The 22601-nt window shown below is 43.9% G+C and overlaps 1 protein-coding gene across 1 annotated transcript in view; it reads right to left on the bottom strand.

The window, feature by feature from the left end:
- THADA (THADA armadillo repeat containing) overlaps positions 1-22601 on the bottom strand; it is a 233154-nt gene that overhangs the window by 17189 nt on the left and 193364 nt on the right. Inside the window, exon 29 of the mRNA XM_070069195.2 lies at positions 10108-10276. Within this exon, the coding sequence (XP_069925296.2) occupies positions 10108-10276 (169 nt within the window). The remainder of the gene's footprint in view (positions 1-10107; positions 10277-22601) is intronic.

Here is a 22601-nt window from a genome sequence, read left to right as displayed (position 1 = left end):
CCACAATGGCCAGACCTGTGCTGATCTGAAGCCAGGAGCCAGGAGCTTCCTCCAGGTCTCCCATGTGGGTGCAGGAGCCCAAGGACTTGAGCCATCTTCTACTTTTCCCAGGCCACAGCAGAGAGCTGGATTGGAAGAGGAGCAGCTGGGACTAGAACTGGCATCCATATGGGATGCTGGGCACTGCAGGCCAGGGCTTTAATCTGCTGTGTCACAGTGCCGGCCCCAAGAACCTGGGATTTTTAAAGTGAGCTGGCTTATATGTATATTCATGGCATTTTCCCAGAAGACACAGGGAGAGAGGGTGGAGCAGAGAGACACAGAGATGATTCCTTTTTGATTTCCAGTCTGATTGTTGCCCGCCTATTCATTTGTTCCTACGCGTAGCTCAGTGTATTCTACTGAACCACAACTTGTGTCTGGGTCAGTATTTTTTTTTTTCATTTATGTATTTATTTTAAATGTTCGATTCACATGCAATACTTGTACACTTTATGGGGTACAGTGCAATATGTCAATACATCTACACAGCATAAACAGATCAGATCAGGTAATCAGCTTTTCTACTCCTTGTTCTTTTGTGTTTGGAGCCTATGAGCTCTTCTCTTCCACTTCTTCATATAGTACATAAAACATTATGAAATATAACTTAAATCATCTGGGTTTCCTATAATACCTAATATAAAACCTTTTAAGCAGTCGCTATACTATATTTTAGAGAATGATGACAAGAAGAATGATTTCTTTCATAACCATTACTAACTAAATGAGCTGTATCCAGACCCAGTCCCAAAGGATGATGGAGAAAACCCATAGGCACTCTTTAGGTACTACTGAACAAAAGGTTTTCAACCAGGGGCAATTTGGTCCCTCAGGGAACATGTAGAAATGTCTGGAGATATCTGGGGTTGTCCCAAGGGCGGGGTGCATGTATGACCAGAGGGGAGATGCTATCAAACACACTACCACTGCCTGTGACAAAGAGTCCACGGTGCTGAGGTTGAGACGCCTGCTGTGGGAGGACGGGAAGGGCTGGAGACACACAGTGCAGAAAAAATGCGGCTTAAACTAGGAAACGTGCTTTTGTATTTAATTTTTCTTTAGGCCCAGAGGCAGATGTTACCTCAGGTCTCTCGGGTGCTTGCCAATTGTCTGGCTATACTCAATGGCAGTGCTTTTAAGTGGCCAACTGAGTCCTCAGCAACTGAAATACACCAGGTGCTCTAAATAAATCCCAGGGCTACGGGACAAGTCCATATTCTCTGCCATCTCAAAGATGGTACCGCAATAAAAACAATGAGGTATTACTTTTTGTCTAATGGATTGGCATATGCTAAAAACACACAGCAGCAAAGAATACTATTTTCACTGGATGGGGAACCACCACACAAATCCCACAATGTAATGAGACCACATACCATCAGATGTTTCAGGGGGATTCTAGAAATCACACGAGCCCGGCTGTGAGCACACACCGTGATGCTCTGTTTCGTTGGGTTTTTAAAGTGCGTTCAGAATGATCTTCAGTCACAAACACTAAAGGGGGATGGTTCCAAGAGGATGGAAAGCGTGTGTTTGGAGAAGAAAAATGAACTTTGAAAAGCGCTAGATTAATCTATCCAGGAGGATCCTATATCTCCTTTCACTTTATGAACTTCAATTTTCCCCCATCAAATGGTAAAAGAGTCCTTTGTCTGAGACAGAGTGATACTGTTCCTTTTCTGATTCATCAAGTTTCTGCTCGGATCTGAGGGAGCAGATGTAATTCCAAACAGAACAGGTGCAAGGAGTAACAACTGACAGAACTCTGCTCTTCAAAATCTGAATGAATTTCAGTTCTTGGAATACTTAATATGATCTATAGGAAGGTAGGGAAGATCACAATTGACCAGAGGAACCTCTTGAGGAAGGAAGCATGTTAACACATACAGTCAACACTGCTGAAAATGGACTTATTCCTCTCTTCTGCACACACTCCCACATCACTCTGAGGTTTGCATTCCATTTACCTCGCCTAACTTTAGTGAAATCTCATAACCCTTTCACACTCTCTTTCCCTCATCAGTAGGATGGGCGTAACACTTGCCCCACAGATGCACCTATGTAGGTACTCAACTGGCACACACACATACACTGTGGGAAGTAACACACACACACACAAACACACACACACACACAGCTTGCCCCCTTTTCATGACTTTCCCTAGTTTAATCTTCAGCAGTAACAAGACGCTGGGGAAACATCGACCACCAGACCTCTAAGCTGCACATGGCCCTCCCTGCAAGCAGGGTGCAGAGCATCGGAAAAGAGCAGCAGGCATCGCCCGGTGCACGACAGCCCGTGCTCTGGCAGCCGGCAGCGAACAGCTGTCTTCAACACCCAGCAAACGCTCCCTCAGTAACACACACCAAATAAAAGCTTTTAGATGTTTATAAGGAAGGGATTAATTCATCTTCAAAAGTAGCATTTTAATTAAAAATGACTTTTCTGGGCTTATATCCAGAAAAGAATATATTGCCAAAAGGTAAGATTTAACAAGGTTTAGTTAGTTCTTTTTTTAAATTTCTTTTTAAAAGCTCAGTGCTTCCCAATCCTTTTCACATCAAGACATATATAGAAAATAATCTTTCCTTGGAACCCTAGGATAAACCAGATGCTGCTGCTCCCAGCCACAGGAGCACCCTTGGGCCACTGTCAGACTCCAGAAAACTGAGGAATCGGCAGGGACCTTGGCCCATCTTCAGCTCCACCTCCACCTCCCTCAGCCCTGGGATCTTCACAGAGACGCAGGGTCTTCTCTTTCCCCGCTCACACAAGTCCTCAAAAAGAAGGGGTCAATCTGGCCATCAATGAGTGACAAGAGTGAATATTTTCTTTAACATCATGACTCACTCCAGAAAAAAAGCACACTGACCAGCAATCCATTTATAACCTACAACATCAGCATAATTTCATGCTTTTGTTCTTGATTTTCCATTCTGAAATTATATTTTCTGGGCATAAAATAAACAACAATGGACACAGGCCAGTATCTTAGGTCACCAAATGGAACTTATCAAGTAATGTTCCATTTCTGGACAGCTTGAACATTTTGCACAATTGCGTTTCACAATTTTGTTCTTTTAAGAAACATGAAAAGAAAGTAAAATTCTTAATGCATCAAGCACTGTCTTATATGGTTATACTTTTTAAAGATGGAAATAATTCTTTAAAATTATATTTAGTCACAAATCTTATTTTCTTTTTTAAAGAATTAATTGTATTCATTTGAAAGACAGAGTTACACAGAGAGAAGGAGAGACAGCAGCTTAACCCACTATGTGGCAAAGCTGGTCCTTAGTCACAAATTTTAATGGAACAGTATCAGTAAAAATATTTTCTATAAATACTTGTTTCTTTTTTAAAGATGTACTCTTTTATTTATTTATTTGAGAGGCAGAGCATCAGAGAGAAAGAGACACAGAAAAAGAGACGGGGGTGGGGAATCTTTTATTTGCTGGTTCATTCCCCAAATGGCTACAAGAGCCAGGACTGGGTCAAGCTGAAGCCAGGAGCCAGGAACTCCATCCAGGTCTCCCACATGGGTGTCAGGGAACCACATAGTTGGGCCATTTCTGCTGCTTTCCCAAGTGCATTAACAGGGATCTAGATGGGAAGCGGTACTCTCATATGGAATGCTGGGCTTGCAAGTGGTAGCTTAACTTGATGCAACAAGATGCTGGACACAAGCATTTTTTTCTTTTTAAGACATTCTACCAGAACGTGCACTTAAACATTTATTGCCAGTTCCCTGCCCTCCCCCCAAATATTTTTACTTATTTTTATTTTAGTTCAAAGGCAGAGAACCAGAGAAAGATCTATCCATTAGTTCATTTCCCAAATACCTGCAGCAACCAGGCCCACGGCAGGCTGAAGCCAGGAGCCAGGAGCTCAACCCAGGTGTCCCATGTGGGCTGCAGGGACCTAACTACTTGACCCATCATCTGTTGCCTTCCAGCAGGAGCAGGAGGCTGGATTAGAATTAGAGTATCAGGGGCGTGAACTAGGCACTCTTGACACAGAATATGAGCATCCGAAGCAGGAGCTTAACCACTGCTCTATTTGTCTACCCCTCTATTGCCAATTTTGTATTTCCTTCCACTGTTTTGGTCTTTTTAGCAAGGAAGGATGGCTGGTCCGACCTTGGCTACATGAATAGCGATTGCTTCACACAACTAGCCAGTAAAATTAGCCTAACATTACCTCTTAGCTGGTTTTTTGCTTTTATTTGCACAAAAATAATATGTGACCTGCCTCTAAGTTAGACCTCACGCTGTGTCACCTGCATAAAAAGCCTAACCCCAGCCTTAACACTACAGCACACTTAAAAATTGATTTATTTATGTATTTATTTGAAAGGCAGAGTACAGAGAGGGAGAAATCTATCTGCTAGTTCCCTCCTCAAAAGGCCAAAAATGCCAGGGTTGATCCAGGCCAAAGCAAGGAGCCAGGCACTCTATCCAGGTCTCCCATGTGGGTGACAGGGGCCCAAGTACTAGGGCCAGCATCCACTGCCTCTAGGCACATTAGCAGGAAGCTGGCTGGGAAGTAGAGCAGCCAGGACTTAAGCTAGTACTCTGATATGAGATGCCAGTGTTGCGAGTACAGCTTAACCTGATGCTTCATAACACACAGCATTTGGGGTGTTCCAGAGTAAAGCAGAACTGGCCTCCAGAGCCTCCTTTTATACTCAACCCGGTGCCTGGGCACTTTATCTTCTGTTTCCTCTTTATTTCTGTCATGCATATGCTCTCAGTTCCCGAGTGCTCACTTGGCTTCTAACCCACAGCTCCCCACATTGGGAGGCAACTGCTTGTGTTTTCACCAGCGCCTAGGACAGGGTAAGTCCGCCTCAGTGTCTGCTCAATTAAATCCAACCTCAACCACTTCCACAAGGTTCCATCTGCTCCTAGAAGCGGGATTCACAATTCCTATAACTGTCCAGGGTTGACAGGTTTTGTCAAACATTTAAGGATGACAGAAGGCACGGTAACTGTGGACTTGGCCATAGCCTGCATCACAGAGCGGGGAGAGAGGATATTCCGTATTTTCAGGATGGGAGTATTAAACAGAGGAGCAAAGATTAAGTGCTGACAGACAGGAAGTCTTTCACCCACTGTGGCTTCTCTGTGTTTCACTGCCTTCTTCTGTCCATCTCTATAGGGCTGATGGACTTACTCTGCTTCCAAATCCAATCAAATCCAATCAGACTTAAGATCAACTGAACGAGAACGTAAAAAGGAGCAGCGATAGATTCTTTGTTTGGTTTCCCTAGCCATAAAAAATTGTTCTTCACATCAACTATCAGAGAAGCAACAGGTTCTACAGAAAAAAGACAGGCTTGTGAGCTTAGTATCTTACCCTCTCAGGCTCACCACAGTTTCCTGTTAGAGACAGAGCCCCACCTCCCCGACACACACACACAGAGTATCACACCCATCTTGCTCCCCTGCTTGTCTGCTAAGGGAATTAAAATGAAATCACACATAGGATTCAAATGGACTGCAGGAGGGACTGAAATATTCATTTTACTTCTCTTATGGTAAACTTTGCAGATGTGTGGACCTGGCCCTGGGAAGACACCCCCAGTGAATATTTCCTGTCAACCAAGTAGCAGCACTGATGTTCAGCTTCACGGCCAACAAAGTGATTTTAACTCAAATTCTCAAAGTTCAGAAATTAAGGCTCCAAACTGGAGGAAAAACACAAAAATACTAAAGTATTCAAAAGGTCCCGCTGGTAAATGAGAAGCGCCCACAGCAGAATTAGGAGAAGAGTGTAGACTGGAGCATTAAAGAGATGTGTGGAAGCGGAGTAATTATTTGGATTCATTGAAGAATAAAAGGAGCTTTTGCCTAGAAGAGCCAGATAAATGCAAAACTGGTTCTTCTACTTTAACACAACGGTCTACTTCCCTTTATCTGTACAAAAGAGCTTAATTCAAGAAAGGGCAGGGATCACCTTTAATGTAATTACACCATCAGAAAAAATAGCCAAAAGAGACAGGAAATGAAAAAAAACCTCAAGATTCAAACTCTTATTTCAAATGGGAAACATTTCTTTATGACACTTCAAAGTGTGAATTAAGTACCACGATCAGAATCAAGCTTTCCCATCACTGTTGGCCACACTCTCCCTCCACACAGCACTTTCTGAACTCCAGTACAATTTCTCAGGACTGACAAGTAACCTAGCAATGAGGCTAAGTCCCCAACAGGAAGAATTTTGGCCACAAAAACAGACGGCTAATTCTACTTCAAAGACAGGGCAGCGCTGCCAGTGCTGTTCCCAAATGAGGTCATGTCCGTGGCTCTTCTCTAGCCTTTATGGAGAGTTAATGTCATTTACTCCCGGCTCTTATGAACCTGCTGTATAATCTCACCTTTTCTAATGTGCATTACCCCCATCCATTTCAACACTGCAATTGTCAGCCTCTGTTTTTAAAAACGATTAAGAAACGAATCCCACATGTTTTTTCTTTTCTTTCTTTTTTTCTTTTTTTTGCATGTCCTGTAATCTGAATCTTTCTTCCCTGGTCTGAGAAAAGTCGGAGATCAGCACATTTCTTCTTTTCAAGGTACACTATAGAAAGACTTTGAGGTTTGATATATTTATGTAAACATTTTCAGAGAAGTCAAAATGTATAATTCAAGAAAATGTTCTGTGAAAGAATTTGTTTTCTGATTACAAAAAGATTTCCTGCTTTTGAAAAAAACATAACAATTTGATATTTACTTAGCTGGCTCTGAAGGTCCCATGGAGATTATCATTCCTTTCAGCCTCCACCATCTTTTCCAGGTGCATGCCTTTGACTGATTTCAAAGGTAGCTTTATGCTGAGTAGGAACCCCTAAGCTGTAGAAAGGAAAGAGACAGAGTCCTTCCCAACTTAACCCCTTGTGCTTTCCTCTCGAAGAACCACAGGGTGCCAAAGCACCATTACAACCCAGACCTGGCGCCCGAGTGGACACGACAGGCCTGTCACCTGCCGCTGCCACCTTTTCTCCAGCCAGTGTGGACTGACCTGGCTAAAGACAGGAATCTGGTGACCAGCACACGACTGACTGACTTTCTCAGCAGGCCTTTCGTCCCACCCATGCCGAGGAGCAGTGGCCCCGGGCTTAGTGGGCTTTCACCTGTCCACCGGGCTTCACAGTCTACCCAGGGGAAAAAGCAAATCTGAGCACGTTAAAGGCAGCCCTGAGACAGCTCCACGGACCATGTGTTATGGCTGGGCAGACTGGTGGAATAGTCTGGAACAGGCCAGATCCGTCAGGGGCAGGTGTGAGAAACAGGCTGGGAGGCCCATTGTACAGCTGGTCAAAGGACGAGACGGAATCTCCAGCAAAGGAAACCTGACGGCTGATCGCCTTGCCGCTCGGCCTTGCTTCGGACTCAGCTGCAGCCCACACTCTGACAAGCCTGTTCTGCATTACTCATTAGTGTCTGCCCCTCCTCAAAGAGGCAGCGGAGTGTGGCAGCAGCGAAAGACTGAAGTTGTTTGAGCAAATGGTCACTGTGGGCTTCAGTGGCCCATCTTTGAAACTAAGACAAAACCCCTGCCCTTCTCCTCATCACAGGGACACAGTGAGGACTTAGAGGACATGACTGCTTAAGAAACCATCAAAGACCCCACAGGGAGTGAGACACAGACCAGAGGATCTCAGAGTACAGTCTGGGACCCTCACAGGTTGGTGCAATCTTTTCAGCAGGTCTACAGGATCAAACTATTTTCTTTTTTATTTATTTATTTATTTATTTTGACAGGCAGAGTGGACAGTGAGAGAGAGAGACAGAGAGAAAGGTCTTCCTTTGCGTTGGTTCACCCTCCAATGGCCACCGCGGCTGGCGAGCTGCGGCCGGTGCACCGCGCTGATCCGATGGCAGGAGCCAGGTGCTTCTCCTGGTCTCCCATGGGGTGCAGGGCCCAAGTACTTGGGCCATCCTCCACTGCACTCCCTGGCCACAGCAGAGAGCTGGCCTGGAAGAGGGGCAACCGGGAAAGAATCCAGCGCCCCGACCAGGACTAGAACCTGGTATGCCGGGGCCGCTAGGCGGAGGATTAGCCTAGTGAGCCGTGGCGCCGGCTGGATCAAACTATTTTCATAATGATGTGAAGATGTTAATTCCCTCCTTTGTTTTCGCTCTTCGCTCTCATGAGTACACAGTGGAGTCTACCAGAAGCTTCAAGGTGTGTGATGACGTCAACACTCTGATGGCTAATGGAATACATGCTGTGAGTTCTTGTGTTTTCCTAAGTTCTTAGTTCTATTCTCTAGTTAGACACGGACAGATAAAAGCTCTTTGGAACATTCAATAACTTTTGAGAGTGTGAAAAGGTCCTAAGGCCAATCTGAGAACCACCAACCTAGAACTTTAGTGCACTCAACCCGCAATTCCCAGATGGGGCTGACTTCCTGCCCACCAGGAGTCTCCCTCCCTGCTGCTCACTCTGCCTTGCGGACTCTTTCTCTCCTTCACCCGGCTACCATCCTTCAGTATCTGCTTAGATGGCACTTTTTCTGGGACTTTGCCTGACTTCCCCAAGATAAGCCAGGTAGTCTTGCCTGGGGCTCACGTGGCACTTAACACACTGAGCTGCAACTGCTTATCTTTGGTCGTCTTTTGTCATCAGCCCCCTTCACAGGGACTGACTCAGTCATGGTTCTGATGGTGACACAAATGTACATAGCAGTCATACAATAAATACTTGTTGAATGTATAAAACAGCCAAGGAAGAATGATGATAGGTTGATATTATAATCTTACCTAGGGGAAATTAATTACTAACCACATTACTTTTCATTGTAGTATAGGCTCACTCAAAGTATAAGCATAACAGCACTAAGAACTGTCTGTATATCATTATGTACTAGACACTATCCTAACCATTCCAAATGCATTCATTTACTCTTCGCAGAATCTCTTTGAGGTATACGTTACTATTATCTGCATTTCAAAAATGAAGACACTGATGAGCAGGCAGTGTGGGGTGAGTCTGAGGTTCCTATCCAGGCAGTCCGGCTCTGAGTCCCAGGCCATGAACCACTCTACAGATCGCCTCGTAGGGCAGCAGTACAGACCTCAAACTAACCACATGAACTGGGGCCTCAAGGCCACCTCTCAGTTCTGCTCATGGACCAGGAACATGACTTGACATTTAAATCCCACCTCTAGTCCTGGGCCTATTATGAGTGACCACAACAGCCATGTGGACAAAAGCTATCACCAACACTACCTGTCCCCAAGGAAAGACTTAAATAGAGCAGTTTCAATAAGGAGTCAATCTGTTGTGCTTTAGTCTCTCTCTCTCTCTTTTTTTTTTTTTTTTTTTGACAGGCAGAGTGGACAGTGAGAGAGAGAGAAAGGTCTTCCTTGGGTGCAGGGCCCAAGCACTTGGGCCATCCTCCACTGCACTCCCTGGCCACAGCAGAGAGCTGGCCTGGAAGAGGGGCAACCGGGACAGAATCTGGCGCCCTGACCAGGACTAGAACCCTGTGTGCTGGCGCCGCTAGGCGGAGGATTAGCCTAGTGAGCCGCGGCGCCAGCCATGCTTTAGTCTTTTCTAAAAGAAGTATTATGTTAAAAATAACGAAAAAAATTTATATACTTATTCAAAATAAAGTTTCTTCTGCCCTACAGAGGAGACAGGAGGTACAGATTTGCTACAAGGCATACTCTGCCTCGTGTATAATTTTCCTTGTGCCTCTTGGGCCAACTTCTCTGTCTAGGAATACTCTTAGCTTCACCCTGAACAGGGAGTGGCCCAGAATGTTCTGTAGACATATTTGATGGAAAAGAGAAACTCTAGATGGTTCAGAAAGGTGAGTTTAAATGAGAAAGTATATCGTCGAAAACACAAGATTCAATGTAAAAGACAATGTGACAGAATCACAGAGTAACACAGTGTTCGGTATGACAAAAGCATGCTTAAGGAAATATCTGATCTTTCAGCAGTAGAAAAAATTCTACTGGTAAAGGTAAAAGCCTAAGTATCAAACAGTACATGAGATATGAAAGTTCATCTTATGGTATTTGACAGAAGTCCCACAAAGTAACTTTACCTACCTGGAGAAGTGTCCCATGAATATGGTTCTGCCGGAAACATTGGTCAGTGCAGTTGGGGAGTGTGGCCAATAGAGTTTGGATGGTCTTAGGAATTTGATCTAGCATAACAAATGGGACCAAGGCACGAGCTGCCATTTCACGGGAGCGGTAGACAGGTGAGTGACCACACCTAGGAAGAAACAGAACACAAGACTTTTCAATACTCATCTCCACATCTGTGTATTTGTATACATTGATGTTCTATTTAGCTCAGGCTGGAATATTAAATCTAGGGGAACAAAGGTCAGGAGCTGTTCCTTATTTCAAAGATTTTTTTCTTAATAAATATTTCCCTTATTTCAAATGACATTCCTTTGTACTCATATTTGCATTAGCTCTACAGGTGAATTTGCTTTTGTCAAAACATCATCAGTATATATAATTCTATTCATAGGGATTACATGTAGATAAGCTATGGGAATAAGACAACAGATAGGTAGTAGCAAAAAAAAAAAAAAAAAAAAAGAGGGAGGGAGGGAGGGAGGGAGGAAGGGAGGGGCTTACCCTTAATAATCAAACAACTATCCATTGGGCACTTCACAATGAGTAAAAGCACTGTGATAAGTGCCAAGAGTCAAATAGTCACGACTGGCTGTAAGCAGTCCACGCTGTGGTTGGCAAGATGAAAAGTACATTTGAAAATGTACTTTTCTCTACAACATAGTGTGGGGAAAATGATAAGCAGGTGCTCTTGACATTACAGCTCTAGGAAGTCAGACGTGGAAAGATGGGGCTCAAGCAGGCTGAGAGAAGCCAGGAAATTGTCTCAACCAAGGACAGAGGCACAAAGCAAGGGTAGAAATGCTCGAGGAATAAAGGTATAGGGAGATGTGTGTGGCTAAAGTAAAGGCTTATGAATTAGAGCAGAAGCTAAGACAGGAAAGTGGGTCAAGCCATACTGCAGAGTGCCACAAATGGCAGACTACATGGTTTGAACTTACTGAAACAGGATGAGAAATGGACCTCCAACTCCTCAATCCTTGCTTCTGGACTCCTACCCATGGATAAGTGGTATTTTGAGATTATGCAAAGGTCATCAGAAAGGCAGGTCATCTAAGGGCATCTGAAGTTTCTAAAGACTCAGAACCTGAGAAGCTACAACCATTTTGTTCAAACTGTCCACTTAGGAGCCTTCACATACAGAAGACTGACTGAGAGCAAAAGCCAATATGGTAAGTGCTGGCTAAATAAGTTCTTGATCACAACTTTCAATACCTCATGATATTATATCCAATTAAAATAGTAACGCAACAGATGGAAATGTCTTAAGATGTCAAAACTAGGATAGAGAAGATCAAAAGAAGGTAAATTCTACAGGGAGAAGAGAGAGCTTCTTGACCATTTTCAAAATTAATCAGTGGTCCAAGAGGAAATCATTGGTTTGATCTGGGCCATGTGTCTATGAAAGCTTAGCACATAGAAGGATAGAGTTCTATGACCAAACTGTTACACCCCAGAAGTGTCCATCTAACATGATAATACAAATACAATTTCTGTACAAATGCAATCACCTGGGAATTTCACCTCGAGAGTGGCAGGGAGGAGGGGATGTGGGGAGAAGGAGGGTTAGAGGGTTAAAGTGAGGACACTGTCACTTTTCTCCCAAGAGGGGAGCTTCACCAATGATGGGTAGTTTCAGGATGGAGAAGCGCTCACTTCACGTCCTTCTGTGGGAAGACACATCACACTACAAAAAGGGCCAGGGTTCCAGTAGGTGGCTGGGCAGTTTCCACTGTTTTTTGACTAGGTTCCATCAACTCACACATTTTCTCGCATAGTTTTCCTTTAACGTGATTAAATATTTAATGGGTAATTGGTAAACACAGTAAAACATTTGCTTTGGTCTGCAGGGGTTTGGGGTAGGGTGGGAAGAAAATTTCATCTGACAAAGGAAATACTCTGAAATGCTTAGCGATTTAATCAGCAAATGATCTCACTCAGCACAGCAGGCATCTGTCGGAAGCTTCCCCGGCTGTCTGTCCTCCACCCCTCTATATCACACACATACATACACACACATACATACATACACACACTCTGCCTTACAGTGTTTTATGTTACTGAAAAGGCTCTTGTATATAAATGTTTCTTTTCAAATACAAATAACTCTGACATAGTTACAGATGTTTAGTTTCCAATTAGCAGTAACTGTACACTAAAGAATGCCCCTCCTTTTGCTCCTGACCTCTTGCAAATGATGATTTCCCAGAGGAATCTGGCATCCATACAGCAGAAAGAACGGAAAGTGGGAAAAGGGCTGGACTTTTTTGCTTTCAGATATTCTAGGGTAGGGTACTTTCCAAATGCACACAACCAGGTGCAAAACATCACAAACAAAACATCTTACAAAAAGTAATGCAACTACCAAAAAAAGAGAGAGAGAGAGAGAGAGAAAAGCAGCTTTTTAAAATGATACTTAAGTAACATTCATTATCAAGCAATGATTAAATGTAATTTCAAACTCCTTTCTACTACAAACTGTTTAAATGGAAGGATAGATTACAGTCAAATTTATAAACACTCTCTTTCTCTCTCTTGGGGCCTTCCAAAAGTTCACAACAAAATGAAATTAAAAGATAAGCTTATTTTGGTGCAAGTTTTTTCTTTTATTATATGTAACACATTTTTTCATAACATTTTTGAAAACCCTTTGTGTATTATATATGTACATTGAGCAAAAAACAAACAAACAAAAAAAACTCCATCTACTTTTGTCATCAGTTACTAGGGGACGAAGAGGGTCCAATAAGACACTTTAGAATCTAGTGGTTTTAAGGATAAAAAATTAGAGCACCTGGGTGTTCATTCTGCTTTGGAGACTGAGTTTTGTGACCTGGACAAATCAGAGTTAGCTCTCTGAGTCAGTCCAGGTAACAGAACTGGCAATAATTCACCCCCAGGACTCTGAAGTGATGTGGAGGACACTCCAAAAGAAATACCCTTGTCTCTCAGTGTCTGGAGGGCACAGGTTCTGGGCCTCCCTGTGGTTACCAAGCTCAGTGAATGTTCAAGTCCCTTATACAAGATTGTGTCATATTTGCATATACTGTAAGTCCTCTCTAAATTATCTGTAAGACCTAAAACAAGGTAAATGCTATGCAAGTAGTTGTTATACTGCATTGTTTAGGGAATAATGACAACAAGAAAGTATCTGTACACGTTTGAGACAAATGTAGTCTTTTACCGGCGTATTTGAGGACTGCAGTTGGTTGAGCTTACATGTGCAGAGCCCACATGTACAGACAGCCAAACAGGGCAAGGTTTTGTAACATACCAGGCCTGTGTCTGGTCTAGCAGCAGCATATTCTGGGAAGTGCAGGCCTCTAAGTGGCCCCACTCAAGATAATTAAGACCATGAGGTGAATTCTGTAATGCTTCTAAAAGGTAAGACAATAAGTTGATATGAAAGCAAAGAAGTTCTTTCTGTGGATTCTATTAAACATGATGAGGTGAAGCCTGAAACCGTCTCAAACAAGGACAGCCTCTGTCTTCTCTAAATCTCACATCCTTCTGTAAAACAAAGCACATGAACTCAGGGTCACGAAGCTCGTTTTTACTTTTCACACTCTTGCAAAATGAGTTCCTCAATGGCACTAGCTGTGCTCTGGACCTGAATATGGGCGTCCACAGAATCTGCAAGAAACACACACACCACTGGTGTACTTAAAGCTCCAGTCCTCTCACTATAATAAACCAGTTCCCTGTCCATTTTAACCACCTAAGTAGTGACTGCCCACTGTATTCTCTGCCCTGTGTGATAAAAGACACACTTGTAATAGTAGTATTTGAGTCTCACAAGTGTATAGCTCATGGCAATTAAAAAAGTGCCTGCACACCTATAATCTCTTTACTATGTGATATTCCTGCAGGGCAAGAGGGCATTATAAACCTAAATTCAAAGATGAAAAAGAAAGTGAAGCTCAGAAAGGCTATGTGAACCCTCTAGGATATATAAGTAGCAGTGTCCAGGCCAGAAGTACAGTCCAGGGTTCTAACAGAGTTAGTTCTTTGACCACCCCAAGCTGTAGCCCACACCTGGAAATTGAAGGAACATAAAAACACCCCCTAGCTTATCTAAACACAAACTTTAACTTATAAGTATGTGGAAAATCTCCAAATAAGTGGCTTTTGTTGCTGTTTAACATTTTTAGGACCATGAAAACATTTCAGAATTTCATGTAAACCATAGACTCTCTCACAAGAGAAAAAGATTTATGAACATAAACACATAATTTCCCATACAATCTCAGGAAGTTTGTGATGTGCATTCAAAACTCTTGGGGTGGGCCTTTAGCCTGGTGGTTAGGATACTGGTTGGGATTCCCACTTTGGAGTACCTGGGTTTGATACCAGACTCTGATTCCTGACTCCAGCTTTCTGCTAATGCAGATCATGGGAGGCAGTGGTGATGGCTCAAGTACCTGGGTCCCTGCCACCCATGTGGGAGACCTGGTTTGGGCGCTCAGCTTTGGCCTGGTCTGGTCTCAGTTCAAGCAGTTGTGGACATCTGGGGAGTGAACCAGTAGATGGGAGCTCTGTCACTGCCTATCAAATAAATTTTTTAAAAAGGCAGGAAAAAGATTAATTTTTTAAAAGGATTCCTTGCATAGGGCTTTATTAAAACTTCCTTTCTCTTAAGAATTCTTTATTTATTTGAAAGTCAGAGTTACAGAGAAGGAGATATATAGAGAGATCTTTCATCTGCTGGTTCACTCCCTGGATGGCCACAATGAAGCCTGGAGCTGGGAGCTTGGTCTGGGTCTCCCAGGTGAGTGGCAGAGGCCCAAACACTTGGGCCATCCTCAGCTGCCCTTCCCATGCCATTAGCAGGGTGCTGAATTAGAAGTAGAGCAGTCAGGACCCAAATCAGTGCCCATATGGGATACTGGCATCACAGGTGGTTGCTTTACCAGCTACACCATAACAATGGCCCCAAAAGCATTAAATTAAACAAAACAAAACCTTTGTGGCATGTTTCCTGGACCTGGTCAGGAATCTGCAGTTGTCCCTTTGCACACAGTAAATGACTACACAGAGTGGCTGTCACCTGTGTGTCCTGCTTCACGAGACACAGTGATGGTGACTACCAACACCGCTCAGAGAGTCTGAGCTTAGAGGCGCTCCAGCGCCTGCTGATCACAAATCCATGGTGCACCAGGAGACACACACACCTGTGTAGAGTGGCACATAAAAGGGAAGCGGGACTCTGTTCTCTCCTGCTCGCTCTCTTGCTCTCTCTTTCGCTGTCTCTCTGCTCTCTCTTGGCTTCTCTCACTCCCCTCTCTCCTTTCCCTCTCTCTCAGCTCCTCTCTGCTCTCTCTCTTCTCTCCTCTCGGTCTCTTTTACGCCCTCCTTCTTTCTCTTTTCCCTTCTTCGCCTCTTTCCTCCGATCTGCTGGGTTTTCCCCAATAAACCCTTTCCCTTAAAACAAACAAAAAAAAAAGGGAAGTGGGAGGGAGTGCTGGGACAGCTTTCCGAAGGAGATCAACGACCTTCCAATGTGGGACACAGAATGCCTTTGGATTCAACACTCCAGGAATCCAGGGGAGTTTAACACACAGGACTCTGGGCTAGAACAGGACCACTCCGCCGAGGTCACCTCCTGACCTCACCTGTTTTCCGAGTGGTGGCTGAACGTTTGCCTCATCTACCTGCCTGCACAATCTGTTCATTTTCCTGAGAGTCTTCAAAGCTTAAGAGGCTGGACAGCACCAAGTGTCCCTTGCCCACCGCGAACCACAGGGAGTCTGCCGGTACCGAACAAGCACGCAGAGTTACTACCAGATGGTCAAACAGCAGAGGCACTGCCTAGGCCACAAGGAGCTCCCCTGTTTAGAGGCAAAGGCAGGGGAATGCAGACTTTCAGGACCATGACAGGCAAACACAAGCTGTTGTAGGTGGCTCCCCCAGAAAGAGGGTGGGTGGAAAGGAGATCATGTCTGGCTATGCCTAAGTGGGTCGGCCTGAGAACACCTGGGTTTGACAAGAGCATCAGGCCCACACCTTTCCCTACATGAACCAAGTGTCCCTCAGTGCACCAGACAAAGTGCCACTGTGAGCCAGCAATGGCCATGTACTGTAGAAATACTTTTTCATTTACTTGGCTCATTTTCATTACAAGGTCAGGGTTATTATCCTTATTTTAAGATGAGGAGGGGCCGGTGCTGTGGCGTAGTGGGTAAAGCTGACTCCTGCAGTGCTGGCATCCCATATAGGTGCCGGTTCGTGTCCTGGCTGCTCCACTTCCAATCCAGCTCTCTGCTATGGCCTGGGAAAGCAGAAAACAGCCCAAGTCCTTGTGCCCCTACACCTGCATGGGAGATCCGGAGGAAGCTCCTGGCTTCAGATCGGCACAGCTCTGGCCTTTGCGGCCATCTGGGGAGTGAACCAGCAGATGGAAGACCTCTCTCTCTGCCTCTCCTTCTCTGTGTAACTCTTTCAAATAAATAAATAAATCCTTAAAAAAAGATGAAGAAAATGAGAATTCCCCACATTTCTTGGGTTATAAAACTAGCAACTGGCAAATCCTGCATTCTAACCAGGGCATTCCACCTGCAAGATTCAGTCTTCTTAACACTTTATAATGCAGCTGCCTCAAAATCCCCAGTCTGGGAAAAGTCAAATGTCTCCAAAGCAACCTGTACAACCTAATTACACTGAGGTATGAATGAAAAATTTATGGAATCAGCCTGTCTCTATCTGGTAGACTGTGAAGCAGAACACTAACATCACTAACAGTGATGCCAACAACACTACCATTTATTGAGCATTGATTTAGGATGAGACTTGGTATTCTGTGATGGGTGTAGCAAATCATTTAAAACTTACAAGCCACAGTGGCAGACAGAAAATTCACAGGAGCCAGAGTCTTCAAAGTCTCAGAATGGTCTAAGGATCCAGCCAACAACCCACCCTCAAGCTCCACACTAAATTCACCCTAGAGTGCCGCATCATCATGGCCTGTTTCATAGGCAGGATAGCTAGCTGAAGCTGGGAAATGGCCATACTCACAGCCCAAAGTCAAGACAATCCCAGCTTACAGTGTATCTCTGAAGGCTGGGAGAGAGGCAGGAGGCCCAGCCTTCTATTATACTATTTTCAGAAAATCATCCTGTCGATTTTTCGGTAAGTTGACTACTCCTTAGTGCACACTGCAGGTTCATTATCACTGAAATGAATGTCTTTTGACCCTTGTGCCTGTGGGGGAACCCTCTCCGTTCTCTGAGATCTGTCAAGGCATTACCTTGTTTTGTGAATTTTAACTGAACCTCATCTGGCCGGCATCAATCACTTCCTTCCCTGTGCCTTTCTGCAACTGTATATCCAGCTCTGTCAGAGCAGAGGGTGCATCTCATTCACATTCCCCACAGTTACCCCCAGGCATCATCATGTTTACTAGGCTTTAAGAGGAGAAACAGGGTCTCTAAATTGTTTTTTAAGATTTTTTTTTATTTATTTGAAAGAGAGAGAGAGAGAGTCTTCCATCTGCTAGTTCACTCCCCTAAATACCTCCCCCACATTGCTGGCTCATTATAGCAGCAGCTGGAGCTGAGCTGATCTAAAGCCAGGAGTCAGGAGCCAGGAGCCAGGAGCCAGGAGCTTCTTCCCCATCTTCCACGTGGGTGCAGGAGCCCAAAGACTTGGGCCATTTTCTGCTGCTTTCCCAGGTGTATTAGCAGGGAGCAGGATTGGAAGTGGCACAGCCAGGACTCAAACCGGTGCCCATATGGGATGCTGGTGCTGCAGGCCAGGGCTTTAATCTGCTGTGCCTTATTATAGAGCACATAGGACAGGAACTAAGAACATGTCCTGGCATCCAGCAGATCTAAGCTTAAATCTAAGCCCTGATACTAGTATGTGACCTTCAACAAGTCAGAAAACCTCCTACATTTTTATTTTCTGTAAAATGGGGAAGAGTACTTACCTAATAGAACTGTTGTGAAACTTAAATGAAATAATGCATGTAAAAACACCATTTTTGTTAGACAGGAAGTGATCAATACTGGTAGCTATATCAAATCTAGTGGGTTGGGGCTGGCACCATGGCGCAGTAGGTTAATCCTCCACCTGTGGCGCCGGCATCCCTTATGGGCACCAGTTCAAGTCCCAGCTGCTCATCTTCCAATACAGCTCTCTGCTGTGGCCTGGGAAAGCAGTGGAAGATGACCCAAATGCTTGGGCCCCTGCACCCACGTGGGAGACCAGGAAGAAGCACCTGGCTCCTGGCTTCGGATTGGTACAGCTCCAGCCGTTGCGGCCATTTGGGGAGTGAACCAACGGAATCAAGACCTTTCTCTGTCTCTCCCTCTCGCTGTCTGGACTCTACCTCTCAAATAAAATAAATAAAATCTTAAAAAAAATCTAGTGGGTAGGATAATTCAAAGACTTAAAACTTTTAAGCACATATACAGACTCTATTTTTTCCCAGTGTTCTGTTTCAACAACTAGCTGAGGAAACAGAGCTGTGCCATACCAAACAGACACAAAGGGCCCCCTTCTGCCTCCCATCTGAAAGAGCTGGGACGGAGAGGTGGCAGCTTTGGCTTCTTCCAGGCCTCTGACTCGTCTGCGTGAGGCCCACCACCTTTATCCTCTAGGACCAGGGCAAGTCCGCTTTCTGTTGACTCTAGCACTACTACAAGAGTTTTTCCTTGTTCAAAGCTTCAAATCCTGCCTTCAGGAAAACACGTACATGTTGTGGGTATGTGTGCATGCATGAAAGAGAAAAACCACTAAAAAACAAAGTTTGTACTCAGTGAGTTTGAAAAAGCAGACATTTCTGCATGTCCAGTGACCATGAAGCATGTCTTTGTTACCAAACCGAAGTCCCTCTTCTACATCCTCAGGTGAGCTCAGCAGTGGGTTGCCAGATTCTCTGTTTGTCCTTCCTGTACCAATTTTCAACTCAAAGGATTGATCTAGCCTCACCTGAACAACTTGGTCTACCACTTAAAAGTTGTATTTACTGCAATCCTACCTTCTACATAACTCATGACTTTGTTCAAATAATTTTCTTGGAAGAGTAATAGGTTCAAGACTTTTTAGAAATTTTTTTTTTATGTAAATGTTATTTTATTTATTTGAAAGGCAGAGAGAGAGAGTGAGAGCTCCCATCAGCATGAGCTTGTTCAAGGGACCCATGTACTTGGGCCATCACTTGCTGACTCCCAGGATGCACATTAACAGGCAACTGGAATCAGAAGTGGAGCCTGGATTCATACCCAGGCACCCTGATATGAGCATATCCTAGGTGGTAACATAACTACTATGCTAAATGCCTGATCCTAATTTTTAAAATAAGAGCAGTAGACAGTAGCTAAGCTAAAAATTGTACATTTCTAGATCAGATGGACAAAAAAAGCTATATATCTGCAGATAGGATAATCTGTTTCCCTATCTGTGTATACTGGAAAACTCAAAGCATTTTGCAAATTAATGTTAATCAAAACATTAAAATATTTTCCTGAAGAAATGCTGACAACAGTAAGTCACAACAGAACAAATGAAAATGGCAATGTGTGACCACTAGGGACGAGCCTAACCACAGAGCTTGTCTTAGAAGGTGCATCCTTTTCTGGTCACTTGCACTCCGCCTCTCAGCTAGCACGCCTTTACCCACCCAGGCTGTTAATTCCCAGATGTGGAAATGTTCAGTGATGCAATGAGCCTCCACCACCTTGAGATCTCTACACTTCTACTGGGCCACAGAATGTGGCAAGGACACAGGGTCCCAGATGCAATGCAACGGTGACTCCCAACCGGGAGATCTGTTTTTACTTTAAAAAGCTCTGGGCCATACATTTTAGTTACTGAGGATTACAAATATGTCTTCAATAAATGAAAGGATGCCTGATTTCTGAATGTTAATCCCTCGTTACTTGCTGATATCAACACATCAGAATGAAGTATGAAAATTATATCTCATCTGAAATGTCATTTAAGTCTTTCATCTTTCTTCGCCTAGACAACAACAAATACAATTTCAAATTAAGTTTTTCAGATTCCACCCATATGTTTTAGACAGCTGGAAAGGAGATTTTTCTCTGAGCACTGAAATGTATATAACAACAACTTTTTTTGACTCTGGGAAAAAGATGGACAAGACTTTATAGCAACGAACACATAGACATTAAATCTCCTAGAAATGAAAGGAAATCATTAATTTAAGTCTTTACACAAAGTAAAACAGTGTTATAAAGTGAAAAATATATAAAAGATCTAACATAACATACATAAAACTTTCCAAATCAAATGAAAGTAATCACTAGATTTCACTGGAAACTGCGGCACATTCTCCCCTGCAGTCCCTCTGTGCGACTGCTCTCTGATGCTGTATCAGTGAGCAGCAACCCGGTCTGCTGGTCTCCTGTCTGCTGGTCTCCAGCAACGCTGCAGCAGCATTCTGGATCTGCTCTGGGGGCTCTGGCTGGGGCAAGCCGGGTGCAGGTGGAGGCCGAGGGCGGCAGCTTCTGCAGACTGAGTGAAAGGGCTGCACATTCCTCCCAGGCACAAAGCACTCACCATGATGCTCTCCTGGCTCCACAAAGGACCGACCAGTGAGCACCCCCAGACAGCCATGGATCTATTACAGGGCTCCTGAATGCAGTCCCTGGCTGTAGCATGTCTTCTCCTTTCCTTGCAGGTAGTGGAAGGGCCTGAGAATCAGTCCTCAACAGGCTGAGTCTCCTTTTGGTGTTGGTCACTACTCAAAGGCCAAGATCTCAAAGTGATTTAATATGGTTGAAACTCCATTAATCTTTAGAACGAGTGGGTTCCGTATTTATAGCAAGCGGTTTTTCAATTCACACAGGGCTGGGTGATCAATTTAAGAAACTACACAAGGTAAAGACAGAACTTACTCACTTTTTTTTAATTTTTTTTTATTTTTTAACCTGACTGTATATTTAGGGAAAAGGTTTAGAAAGAATGTTTTTATTCCCATTTTAAAATGTCATTTTTTGGGGGCTAGCACTGTGGCACAGCGGGTAAGGCTACCACCTGCAGTGCTGGCATCCCATATAGGCATGGGTTCTAGTCCCAGCTGCTCCTCTTCTGATCCAGCTCTCTGCTATGGCCTGGGAAGGCAGCAGAGGATGGCCCAAGTCCTTGGGCCCCTGCATTCATGCAGGAGACCCAGAAGAAGCTCCTGGCTCCTGGCTTCGGATTGGTGCATCACAGATGTTGCAGCTATTTGGGAAGTGAACCAGCAGATGGAAGACCTCTCTCTCTCTGCTTCTGCCTCTCTGTAAATCTGCCTTTCAAATAAATAAATAAACTTTTAAAAAAAGAAGTCATTTTTATTTTTTATTTTCAGCTTTCAAATATCCTGGAACAAAGAAATCTATTGCTACATGAAATACAAGTTCCTCATGCTGGCATTCAAAGCATCTTAAACCTAGCTCAACACTGGTTGGACAAATCATAGGTGCCAAGTAAACTTTTCTTTGACCATTTTTTTTTTCTTTTTAATTTGAAAGGCAGAGAGACAGAGATCTTTCACCTGCTTGCTCACTCCCCAAAGGCCCACAAGAACTGGGACAGGACCAGTCCAAAATGAGAAGGCAGGAACTCAATCTGAGCCTCCCACATGGGTGGCAGAGACCTACCCACTTGAGCCACCACCTGCTGTCTCTGAGGGTGTGCATTAGCAAGAAGTTAAAACTGGGAGCAGAGCCAGCAGGCACTGAAATATGGAATGTGGGCATACCAAGCAAGGTCTTAACTGCTGTGCCAAACCCCTTACCTTGTCTTTGACCAATTTAACTTTTTATGTGACTATTTATCTCGGAAATGCTATATTAAAATCTTGTAAAACTAAAGCATCATGTAAGTCAAGTGAGTGTTCAACATATTGCTAATTAAAAAAAACTTTTAAATATGAACAGTTATGTTAATTCCCATTTGAGAAGAATCTGTTACATTTCTGAAAGATTACAATATCCTTGCTAAAACCCAAGGAAGGAAAAGAAGAGAAGAGAGGAACCCTTACTGAGTGTCTGTTAGATGTTGGGCAATGGTACTTTCAAATATTTTATCTCAGATAACCCCCTTAATACAAGGAGACGTATGTTTTCATTCTTGATGGTCTAGTGAGAACAGGTACAGAATGATGAGTTACCAAATAAAATCAATCATAACCAAATACAGTGCCTTGTACCAATTCTTTCTGTTGTGGTCATGGATATGGAATCCTTTATAAGAAATTTTTTAAAGATATATTTATTATTTATTCAAAAGGCAGAGCTACAGAGAGGCAGAAGCTCAGAGAGAGAGGTCTTCCATCTGCTGGTTCATTCCCCAAATGGCCGCAATGATTGGAGCTGGGCTGACCCGAAGCCAGAAGCCAGAGCTTCATCCAGGTCTTCCACCCAGATGCAGCGGTCCAAGGACTTGGGCCATCTTCTACTGCTTTCCCCAGCCATAAGCAGAGAGCTGGACTGGAAGTAGAGCAGCCA

The sequence above is a fragment of the Oryctolagus cuniculus genome, chromosome 2, assembly GCF_051225735.1.
Source record: "Oryctolagus cuniculus isolate XC-2025 breed Fujian yellow rabbit chromosome 2, ASM5122573v1, whole genome shotgun sequence".
Taxonomy (NCBI): domain Eukaryota; kingdom Metazoa; phylum Chordata; class Mammalia; order Lagomorpha; family Leporidae; genus Oryctolagus; species Oryctolagus cuniculus.
Note: the sequence above shows the minus strand (reverse complement) of the source record. Positions and strands in the feature narration are given on the sequence as shown.